Raw genomic sequence first — 12,637 nt, forward strand, 5'->3', positions numbered from 1 at the left:
ATGAGTTGTTGGCAAAAAATTCAGATCATTTTCATCTAACTTTTTCATGCAGCCTTTTCAGCACTTCCAAATAGTAAACTTGGTTCAGTGTTTATCCAGTTGGTACAAATTCATAATGAAAAAGTCCTCTGATACCTCAAAAGTTTAGCAACACCATTTTGACTCTTGATTTAGAGTTATGGAACTTCGTTGGTTATGGAGGATTGACTTCCATTGTGGACTTTGATGTTTTGTTTCAAGGTTGTGTTGGTACACCCATGTTTCATCATGAGTGATAACATGGCCCCAGACATTATCTCACCCCTTCTGAAGGTCTTAGAAAACTTTGACTCTCCCTTGCTTTTGTTCATCAGTGAGCTCCTTCAGGACCATTTTTATAGACACATTTCTCATGCCAAGATTTTCAGTTAGGATTTTCCTGTTTCTCCATCAATGTTTACTTGGTATGCTATACTTCTTAGAGTCAGCCAATGATTCTGATGCACAATTCGATGAATTTTTGCAATGTTTTCGTCAGTTCCACTCATTACTGTCCACCCTGACCTGTCCACTTTCTCGCTCCTCAGAAAAATGTTTAATACATTTGTCACTGATGTTTTCTTCATGGAATTATCCCCAGAATCTTGGACTAACGTGTCCCTGATGACTTCTACTCTCACCAAGTTTAGCAGGAAATTTAATGTGTGCTGGCTGTTCTAATTCAAGCTCCAACATTCAGCACACAAAAACACCACAACAATAATGAACTCTGTTCCAGACACCACCACAGGTCAACACAAACACACCTGTGAAACACTGATACTATGGCATACCAAGGCTATAAATCTTTGCAGAGTTGTTGGTACAGTGCTACCAATGTAAGTGTATAGTGGCTCAGTGTGTGACCTCATATACTGTGGTCTATTAAGTGTGCAACAGCATTATGTGTAAAAACTATGCATAATTTAATTTTAAAAGATTTTCTTTTGAGACAGAGTATCACTTAGTCACCCTCGGTAGAATAACATGGCGTCACAACTCACACGACCACTCAAACTCTTGGGCTTAGTGATTCTCTTGCATCAGTCTCCCAAGTAGCTGGGACTAAAGGCGCCCACCATAATGCCTGGTTATTTTTTTTGTTGCTGTTGTCATTGTTGTTTAGCAGGCCTGGGCTGTGTTCGAACCTGCCTGCCTTGGTATATGTGGCTGGAGCTATGGGTGCCAAGATTTTAAAAGATTTTATTGCTAAAAAATGCTAACAATTAACTGAGCTTTCCGTGACTTGTCATCTTTTTGCCAGTGGAGGATCTCACCTAAATGAAATGGAAATGCTTGAAATATGAGAGTTACAAAAATGTGACAAATTCACAAAATAGACACGTTAGAAAAATGGCACTGATTCACTTGCCTGAGGAAGAATTGCTACAAACCTTCAATTCATAAAAACACAGTATCTGTGAAGCACAGTGAAGCAAATCACAATAAAACAAGGGACACCTGTAAATAGTTCAGTAGTGTTAAGTTTTGTTGTGCAACAGATCTCCAGAATTTTTTCATATTGCAAAACTGAAACTCTATACCCACTAAACAACAACTATTTCCCACATTCCCCAATCCCTGTTACCCACTATCTTTCTGTTTCTATGACTTTGACTACTTTAGATGCTTCATGTTATACACTGATTGTATCCCTCCAAAACATGTAGGTTGAAGCCCTAAGTCCCAGGACTTCAGAATGTGACTGTATTTGAAGAGACAGCCTTTGAAGAGGTAATTAAGGTTAAATGAGTTCATATGGGTGGGCCCTAACTTAATTGGACAGTGTCCTTACAAGATGAGGAAATCTGAACACACAAAAGAGACCTCAAGGATGTGTATCCATACAAGAAAGGCCATGTGAGCCCACAGTGAAAAGGCAGCTATCTACAAGAGAGGCCTTGGGACAATAACGAACCTGCCAACACACTGTTCTTAGACTTTCAAGATTCATAACTGTGAAGGCTCCATTCTGTGGAGAAAATAAATTTCTGATATTTAAGTCACCCATTTTATGGTATTTTGTTATTGCAGTCCTAGCAAACTGCAAATGGAACATACAATATTTATTTTGTGATTGGCTTTTTCACTCAGCACAATATCCTCAATGTTCCATGTTGTAGCATGTGACAGGAGGTCCTTCTCTTTAAGGCTGAATGATTATTCCATTGTATGTATATGCCACATTTTGTTTATCCGTTCATCCACTATGACCATTTGGGTTGTTTGCTCCTGGTGGCTATTATGAATAATGCTATGAACAGGGATGCATGAATATCTCCTTCAGGTCCTGCTTTCAATCCTTTGAATATACATACCTAGAGGTGATTGTGTGGTAGTATTTTAATTTTTGAAGAATGTTTTCTGGCTGCAATATTTTATAATCTCATTAGCTATTACCTGACAGTTGCACCATTTGATAATGCACCGCATTCCAATTTTTACACATCCTCACCAACACTTGCTATTTTCTAGTTTTTTGACAATAGCCATCCTAATACATTTGAGATGATATTTCATTATGGTTTTGATTTTCATTTCTCTAATGATCATTTGCAATTTTTTTTTTTTTTGAGACAGAGTCTCTCACTCTGTTGTCCCAGGCTACAGTGCCCTGGCATCAGCCAAGCCCCCAGCAATCTCAAACTCCTGGGCTGAAGCAATCCTCCAGCCTCAGTCTCCCTAGTAGCTGGTCCTACAGGCAGGTGCCACAATGCCTGGTTAATTTTTTCTATTTTTTTTTTATTCATTTTCTCTGGTTTTAAAGTTTATCATATAGTTGATTTTCCTCTGTTTATTGATCTCTTGTGGCTTTGTGAAGTCCAGAATATAGACTATACCTTTAAAAATAATGTAATTTTTAGATTTTTAGAGTATGGGTGTGGAGGGCTGGATTAATGGTGTTATTTGATATATTTGGTATGCATAGAATGCAAAGAAACAAGAGTGTGTGGTCTTGGAGTGGAAACTGCACACAGCTTTACCTTTTGGCAACCAGTGAGAACTTGTGTTCTATTTGTATCTTCTTTTGTTTACTATATACTAGGACTAGTTTGTGTAATTTTTTCTATTTTTATTTTTATTTTGAGTCTAAGTTACCAGCTGTAGCATGCTGTGGCATCACAGCTCACAGCAACCTCAAACTCTTGGGCTTAAGTCATTCTCTTGCCTCAGCCTCCCATGTAATTGGGACTACAGGCACCTGCCACAATGCCTGGCTATTTTTTGGTTGTAGTTGGACCAGGCTGGATTCAAACCTACCAGCTCCTATGTATGTGGCTGGCGCTGAGCTACAATCACCAAGCCAATTTTTTCTCTTTTTAGTAGAGCTAGGGGCTTGCTCTTGCTCAGGCTGTTCTACAACTCCAAAGCTCAAGTGATCCTCCTGCCTTGGGCTCCCAAGAGAGCTAGGATTACAGGCATGAGTCACTATGCCCTGCCTCATTTACTATTTTTAAAAACATAAATTAAGCCAGGCAACACAGCATGGCTCACTCCTGTAACCCTAGCACTTGGGGAGGCTGCGGTGCGTGGAAAGCTTGAGTTCAGGAGTTCAAGACCAGCCAAAGCAAGAGTCACACACACACACACACACACACACACACACACACACAGTCTCTACTAAAAATGAAAAACTGAGTCAAAAGGATCACTTGAGCCCAAGTTTGAGGTTTCTGTGAGCTGTGGCACTCTACCAAGAGTGGTAAAGTGAGACTGTCTCCAAAAAAAAAAAAAGTAAATTAAGACCTAAGACACCATTTACACTCACTAGAAAACAAACATAAAAAACCTACATACTGCTGGTGGACATGTACATCATTAATAATCCCTTTAAAAGCACAATTCAGCATTGCTTTGTAAACATTCACATTCCCTACAACTCGACAATTGCACTCCTAGGTGGTTCATTCCTACAGTGTTTTTCAAATCTTGAGTTATCAGTCAGTAGTGAGTTCTGTAATCCATTTACTGAGAGTCACCACTAGCATTTTTTTTTTTTTAACATTGGAGAAGCAAATATTGTTTTACCATTTGGAGAAATTCTCGTTCTATATAGGTGTGTGTATTTACCAGTTGAAGATACCAACTGCATTTCTTATACTATGTAGTGGTCATAAAGTTTGAAAGCCTCCTGTTGAATTTTTGTACTTGTGCACCAGGAGAATGGATAAAAATGTTCATAGCACTAATGTTTATAATAACAAAAAATTGGAAAAACCCAAATGTTCAGTAGAATTGTAAATTTGTGGTTTATTAACACAATGCCAACGCTATAAAGCAATGAAAATAAATGAGTCTCACAAACACTTCCTTCAGTGAAAAAGAATTACAAAGACTGATTTTTTTTAAGACTAATATTTTATATAGCTCAAAAACAAGTAAAATGGAACAATATATTGTTTAGGGATACACACACGGGAAGAAAATAATAGGTACAATTAGTAAATAAGGAATAATAGATAAAAATTGGGAATACATTTAAGAAGTGGAGGACAAGGGGAAAAAGACACAATCATGTTGGTAGTTGTTTTAGTCCTTAGCGGCCTTTATAGATGTTCGTTTCATTGATATGCAACAAAACTTCCATTTATACTAAACATATTGTTATGATTACAGAATGTACATTTATAAAAGTGCTCCAAAAAGTGTACATCCTTTTTCAGCACAATAGTGAGTCAACTCTCCCAAACAAAAACTGGATTTCCTGAAAAACAGGTTGAGACAACAGGCGGGAAACGCTTGTCAGCGGGCAAAGGTCGACACCTGCGGAGTATGACGTCACGTGAGTACTTATACTTTTCTTTCAGTTTCTTGAGATAAGGGGATGGAGCAGAGAGCGATCTATAGCAACTACATAATTACCTTTTTTTTTTTTTTACATAACTACCTTAAGCGTGAAAATGAATTGTGTGCTTTTGTCGTGTTCCTTCGTAACATACAAAATTACACTCAGAAAACGTTCTTGGAGATGTGTGTGCCCAGCCTATCCGCATCGCAGGCACGTCCGGTATTGATGGACAGTACTCCGTCCCCAGCTAATAACTTACAACGGCAAGAATAATCGATCAGAGCCACTCCTCTCTGTTAACTTAGCATTGAAATCAACTTTCATGTCTTTCTTTCCTGATTTCCTTCGAACTATTTTAGAGCAGTGTGTCCAAACTTGTAATTAAAGGGAGAGAAACTAGCTCACTTCCGAGACGAGAAACAACCACCGAAAAAGCAATTTCGGAGGAAAGGTTAGAGACAGCGAAGAAAACGGAAAAGAAATCCAGAAGAAAGGAATGGGAAGGTGAAAACAACGGACAATTTCCACACTAACACTTCCAAAAGAGTGTGCGAGATCGGAGCAAAACTTTTCCAGTGGGGTAGCAGTAGAGACGTTCCACTGGAAGCCCACGACTTTGAAAAAAAGAATAGGCAGAGTCGTTCAGGTTCAGCAAAACCCACCACAAAGATGGCGATGGAACTAAGCCCCCACTCCCGGCGCCAAAGGCTCTCGCCTCACATTTCCCACAAACCCTTCCGCGCGGCCGCGCTCGCCTAAACCCGCCGGCCAAGTGTCCGGCCACTGCGCACGCGCGGGTGACGTCACGTGCGCTACCAGGGCTCGGCGGAGCTGGCAGGAGGGGCCTTGCCAGCTTCCGCCGCCGCGTCGCTTCAGGACTCAGGCGGCAGGTTCGCGCTGCCTCCGCCGCCGCAGGGCAGCCGCGGGGCGCGGAGCCGAGCGAGAGGCTCGCTGCGGCGCAGCCATGGGACTGCGCCGGATCCGGTGACAGCAGGTAGCCGAGCGGCCCGGGCCCTGAGCGCATCTCCTCCGGGGGGCCTCGCCCTCCTGCTCGCGGGGCCGGGGCTCCTGCTGCCCTTGTTGGCGCTGCTGCTGGCGGTGGCGGCGGCCAGGATCATGTCGGGCCGCCGCTGCGCCGGTGGGGGCGCGGCCTGCGCGAGCGCGGTGGCGGAGGCTGTGGAGCCGGCTGCCCGAGAGCTGTTCGAGGCGTGCCGCAACGGGGATGTGGAGCGAGTCAAGAGGCTGGTGACGCCCGAGAAGGTGAACAGCCGGGACACGGCGGGCAGGAAATCCACCCCGCTCCACTTCGCCGCAGGTAACCCATGCCAGCGCTGCCTTTCCTCCCTCCAGACCCCACCTGCGCGCCCGGGCCTCGCAGGCCCGAACCTAAGCAGTACTCCCGTGCCCCTGACCTTTCACCCCAGGACTTTGGTCCTGGTGATCTCGCCCTCTGAGAGTGGGCATTGAGGAGATTAGAGGTGGGGTGAGCCTGCTGCCCTGGCTGGAAGTTGTTGTTGGGCCTAGGGTGGGTTTTCTGGCTTTGTTTTGTTTTACAGTATCAATATCTGTACTAACTTCCGGCCTAAAAGGACCCTCCACACAAGAAAGTGATTTGAAAGACTAGTTATTTCCAAACTCTGTCTTGCAAATTCCATTATAACTCTTACCAATCCTGGGGTTAACATCTTAAAGGCCTTCGTAAAATGCAAGGATGTAATTTGGGAGAGGTAGTTAATTGGCCATTGGCACATTAGTGGTAATTGGTTTATCCGAGTAGCCAGTCATTAGTATGTTTCTGGAAAGACTAGTAATGGAAATTGGCAAGTTTGGGAGAACAAATCTGACCTACCCTGGGTGCCGGAAGTCTTTGCTCCCCCCGCCCCCCCCCCCCCCAAGTTGGGGAAAGTAGCTGGATGAGCAAAAAGGTGGTATAAGTCGTTTAGCTTGGATCTGGGATTTAAATTGGTACTGACCTTTCCTCATTCTGAGATTTAGGGCATTTGAATTACTGTCTTTTTATGTGTATTAGGTTCACTTTATGATACAAGCATATTAAATTTAATTGAAGAATTTAAAAGAACCAAAGATGGGACACATTTCATTTCCATAAAGCATTTATGCTTTCCATTTTAAAGAGGAAAGATTGAACATCTGTAACCTTAAGTGAGCCATGCATTATTGAAAATGGGATTAAGACCTCACCTCTGATAATCCTGGTTTTCTATTTCATGATTTTTTTAAAGTGCCTACCTTCTTCTGGGGGCAGAAATGATGAGCAGAAAAGGACATGAGAAAGATTTCCTTGTTCACAGACATTGTTTTTACACTTTTTACCAATTGGAAATTTATTTGCTTTAACCTATTCCCATTTTAAAATGTAATACTACCAGAGGGTATGCTTTCTTGATCAATGGCACCTTTTTTAGGTTCTCATAGGAAGGGAAGCCTTTTTAAAAGGTTTGAAGACCTTTTGTGGGAGAACTAGAAATAGCTTGTGGGCAATGGAAAGAGAAGGGAGAGAAATACTGAAAAGAAATCGCACCTACTTAGCCATTTTGGTGGTCATTGCCACCGTTCTTCAGCTAATTTGGATTGTCCTGTTTGACCGTGTAGTCAAGATTTGGCAACTGATTTGGCATACTGTCACAACCAACTGATACATAATCCAAAGGGTAGTGTTACTTAGATTCTGTTCACTTGATCTGTGGGATAAAAATAACCGAGGAAGATCTTAGTTGCTACCTTTCAAGAATTTGGTGTATTAATGAGTTCATATCTGAAAATAGTAATACTTCAAGGTATAAAGTTATGCTACTAGCTTCTCACCAGCCTTATTCCTTCTCTACCATCTCACCTTCAGTTCTATCCCAACATTTCAAAGCACTTTTTACATAGCTTTCATGTTATTTGTTTAGATTGAAATAGAAAATTTAATTTTTTAAACTCGCCTACCACAACTTACCGAAATTATCATGGATAGGTTATAAGATTAAGAGTTTAATGTATAGGGCGGTGCCTTTGACTCAAGGAGTAGGGCGCCAGCCCCATATACCGGAGGTGTATTTGGCCCTGGCCAAAAACTGCAAAAAAAAAAAAGTTTAATGTATAAAAATGGAGTAATAAAGCAGAAGTTACTAAGGTGTCTACATTCAGCCAGAGCTTTAAAAATCCTCCCTTTAAAATTTAAACCCAGGCATATAGGAAACTTTTTAAAAATTGGCTTTTTAAGTTTAATCTAAATTTATTAATTGGATTAATCAGTGAGCATCTGTTTCTTAAATTATTTGAGTGCACCAAACTGCAGTTTTCTTAATATATAGAGAATATGCTTTATAATCTCTCTTGTAGGTAGTGAGTTTACAGTCATGTTAGTATTCATGTAAGCGTACTGTTGGAAGTTCAGTATAGGTGGTGGTATTATGTAACTGCTTGCCAAGCAGTTTCTTGGGTTTGTACATCATAGAGTAAGCTATTGGAAGGGATAAGGTGAGACATTATTGTTTTTTGTTGTTGTTGTTGTTGTTAGGGTTTTTTTTAATTTTTTTCTAGTCGACATTATTGTTTTAAAAATTTTTAGCTGATTAAACTTTGTAGGTTTTATCAGGTGGGAGGCATGTTTTTATCTTTTTGTTTTGATTACCAATGAACATTAGGAATAAGAAGTATGTGCAGACCACAGAAAATGAAGAACAGTTTAGAAAAGATTTGTCTTTTCATCCAAAAAAAATTTAGTTCAGTTGCCAGCCCCAAAGTAGTGAAGTTCAGTTAATGAAAAAGGTAATCAATGTGAACAGTAACTTTTCTTCTAGGAGTTGTTTTTTATTATTGAACTAGACTACTTACTTTTCTTCTCGATAATAGTTTAAGAAGTCATTTCTCAGGAGAAAAATTACTCTGAAAATTATTTGCTTTTCATTCAACCCACTGCCTGCCCCCCACCACACACACAGATACATGCAAGATAGGAATGATTATTTTTTGTGAAATGTCACAGAACTCATAGATAGAGGTGAGTTGGTGGTAGGGTGGCAGCTGCTCTAACTAAAAGCAAGAGTATCTTCTGAGAAAACATGGAATTTCAGTAAAGAGCCTCTGCTTTTCTGAATTTATTTTTGAAAAAATGAAGAGAACACAGAAACTTTGGAAGAAAGACAACTTAGTACCAATGCATGATAGAAAAGAAAGAATATGTAGCATTCCTTATAATCCTAGAACTCTTGGGAATGGGGGTAGAACTCCATGGTTTGAGAACCTCAAATATTCTTTGGAGTGTGCAGAATGGTATCATTCAGGAGAGAAAAATATAAAATCATTTGTTAGGTTCAAGAAAATCAGGTATATAGATGGTGGAAGCTCTTGATATTAAAAAGAAGTGGTATTGTAGAGTCCTAGCTAAATAAGGTTAACACTTGTTTTATAGTATGTTGTTTATTTGTACATTTGAGTATGCCACTGAGCCATGTACATTGGACCAATTAAGCTGAACTTGGATTATTTTCAGTTTTAAGAAGGGATTTTTTTTATTCAGAGGAGGAAAGCGAAATTAGGGCATCTGGAATTTATTGTACAGGCAACAGATTTGAAAACTGGAGTTGCTTATTCTGGAGATGAAAGATGACTACATACACTATGTTACTATCTTCACATATATGGAAAAATCATAGAAGAATGAGCAGATATGACTTGGGTGGCTTTGGCAGTCAAAACTAAGACAAGGTTACAAAGAGTCAGACCACCTTTAACAATCTCTTCTGCAGTAGAAATGGCTGGAAATATCTAAGCAGTGGCTGGATTGGCATCTTTCAGAGATGATGTATAGAGGATTTCTGCATAGGGTGAGCAGTTTGACTAACAAGTTATAATCTGATTGATAAAAGAAAGTGAAATGATTCTCCCAATTGGAGGTTTTGACATCGTGGCTACCATAGATTACTGGCTTTTGTAATTACTATTTATATCCTTTCCCAGAATATTATTGAAGACCTCCAGTAAACCTTTCAATGGCATTTTCTTTGGCTGTAGTCCAACATCATAATTGTGAGAGATGCACAAAATGCATCCACACTCTTTTATTTCTTAATTTTAAATGAAACAGGGTCTTGCTATATTGCCCAATCTGATCTCAAACTCCTGGGCTCAAGGAGAGGGTCCTTTTGTTGCTATTCCAACAAAGTGTTAGACATGTATTAAAGAAGTATTTGTCAATTCCTACTATATGCTGACACTGGCCTTGTCCCTGAGTACACAGAAATGAAGAGGATATAATACCTGCCATTAAGCTACACAGTTTTGATCACCAAATTTACTTTCCAAATTGGTCTGCTTTGCTTCACTGTCAGTATTTCATAGCAGGTTCATTCTTGATGTTTGATCTGTCTTTCTTTTTCTATTCCCTGCCTCCCTTCCTCCCTCCCTTCCTTTCTTCCTCTCTCTTTTTCTTTCTATGTATGATTTCATATGAATTTTCACATGTTGAGTGGTGTTTGAAGATGAGTATGAATGCTATTAAAATCCCATAATTATAAAATAAAGTACAGATACAGAGATTGGCATCGACTCTAAAGATAAGCCTATTCATGTTCTACCTGGCCAGTGTGTACATGATCAGAATATATCCTACAAAGCTGTTTTTCCTTTAAGAAATGGGTTCTTAACAGAATCACTTTGAACTATTTTTGAGATCATAAGAAGGGGGATTTAATCAGGGATTACCCTCAGAGTTGGGGAGGCATATTAAATCTAAAGGTTTTACCAAACTCCCAACAGTGGGAGGGTTTCTTATTTGAAATAACTACCTTCTGATTTTGTATAATTTCCTTTACTACTAAGATGTAGTTTCAAACATTCAAAATCTCAGACTCTTCATCTGCTCTTTCAGCATAGCAGATTACCTCGCCTCACATATTATAATTCTCACAATGTGGCTGTGAAAGCATATTGATCTCTGCTGTCAGTCTCCAAACTGGTTTCAGACATCTTAGTGACTAGGGAATCGTGTTGATACAAACTGGTTGACATAGAAGTCATCTGTGTCTTGGAATGATTTGACCCATGCTATATCTCTTCAGCTATAACTTCAGTGTCAATGATCTCTCTCTCTTAAACTCTGGTGTCAAGCAACCCTCTTCTCTTGCCAGTTATTTGGCAAAATTTTGACAAAAGGGTAGCATTAGACCTTCTGTTAGATCACTAATTCTTTAGAACAAATATGTTCCCAGTTGACACTGTCTCTTGTAACAACTATTTATATGCCCACCTAACTCTCCTTTTGGGGGGAGTTAGCCTGAATCACCATTTTGATTGCTTCACGTGTACTTATTTCCACTTAAGAAATAGTGATTCTTTTAGTAGTGCTTGGGTACATCAGACACCTTTACAAAGGGAGGGGTCCCTTGGCTTATCCTTATTATTATTCCTTTTCTCTTACTCTCCAATTTAAAAAGCCTTTTCTAAAAGCATGTCCCTCAGGTGGGTGCTGAGTATTAAGGATAGTGGAACCATTGATTGGAGCAGTAGTGGATGGCCTACTTGAGGGGGGAACAATATGATCAACATTTGCACGGGTTGTGATAAGGAAGACTCAAGTCAGGGCTAATGACTTACTTGGCTTCTACAATGCCTTTCTTTCATTTTACATCTCTGCCTTTCTTCTCTTATACTGTGATATATTAATTCAAATATATAGCAAATATCAGCAAATTGCTGTGTACTCTGAAGGATGCTGAGAAAAGTAATTATGAACTAAGATACACATGGCTCTTGCCCCTTTTGGAATTAAGAATCCAAGAAATAATAATTATAAATTTTAGTAAGTGTCAGTCGCGGCTTTTATGGAGTTTGCATTCTAGTGAAGGAGAGAGGGAGACAGACCAGATAAATTATGTTAAAGAGGGAAATAACGTGGATGAACAAAATGTACTGCTGTGGATAGAATGGTCAAGGATGACCTTCTTAAGGTAGTAACATTTAAACAGACTAGGCACTGAGTATGCTATGTGCAGGGGAAGAACATTCCAAGCAGAAGGGCACCATGTACCAAGTCCCACCCACACTTGACAAACTGAAAGAAAGCCTTATAATATTTGGGAAAGGGAAGAGTGGTATGAAGTGAAGCTAAGAAGGTGAGGGCCAGTACACACAGGGAGCCTAGAAAGCCATAGTAGAGGGAATTTTACTTTAAGAGCATCAGTGGGGCAACACTGCTGTTTTTAAAGGTCTCTTTAAAAGGGTCTCTGGGGACAGAAGTGGACATGAGAGGCCCACTTAGGAGGCTATTGCAGTAGTTCAGGCTGGTTAGAGCAGGGCAGAGTCAGTGGAAATGGAGAGAAGTGGGAACATGTTGAGTTTGAGATGCCTTTGAAATATCCAGGAAGAGATATATTGAGTAAACATTCTGGAATTTAGGTGAAAAGTCTAGAGTGGAGATTTAAATTGGAGAGTTGTCTATCTAGATGGTATTTAAAGCCACAGGAGTAGATAAGAGTCTTCAGGAATCCCAGCATTTAGAAATAGAGGAAGCAAAAAGCCCCCAGTGAGATACAATATGTTTAAAACTTGGACTAAACATCTTCTGCCACAAATCTGTTTCATCTGCAGCCTTCCCCGATTGCAGCTGATGGCAACTCTGCTCCTCCAATACTTAGGCCAAAAACCTTGGCATCATCTGTGACTTCTTCCATGGGTCTTATCTTATTCTCTTTCACCTTCACCCAATGTTCAATCTATGAAAAACTATGCTGGTTCTTCCTTCAGGGTGTTCAGAATCTACCATATATCATTATTCTGACAAGTCCCGCCAGATTATGGTCTAATTCACCGTAATCTCTCACC

General features: G+C 40.1%; 1 protein-coding gene across 2 annotated transcripts in view; it reads left to right on the top strand.

Annotated features, from left to right (window-relative positions):
• The first annotated feature begins 5,663 nt into the window (after nt 1–5,663).
• TNKS2 (tankyrase 2) overlaps nt 5,664–12,637 on the top strand; it is a 71,905-nt gene continuing 64,931 nt past the window's right edge. For both annotated transcript variants that reach the window (XM_053583785.1, XM_053583786.1), the window contains exon 1: nt 5,664–6,122. In XM_053583785.1, coding sequence (XP_053439760.1) covers nt 5,924–6,122 — 199 coding nt within the window. In that variant the 5' untranslated portion in view covers nt 5,664–5,923. The remainder of the gene's footprint in view (nt 6,123–12,637) is intronic.

The sequence above is a fragment of the Nycticebus coucang genome, chromosome 3 (assembly GCF_027406575.1).
Source record: "Nycticebus coucang isolate mNycCou1 chromosome 3, mNycCou1.pri, whole genome shotgun sequence".
Taxonomy (NCBI): Eukaryota; Metazoa; Chordata; class Mammalia; order Primates; family Lorisidae; genus Nycticebus; species Nycticebus coucang.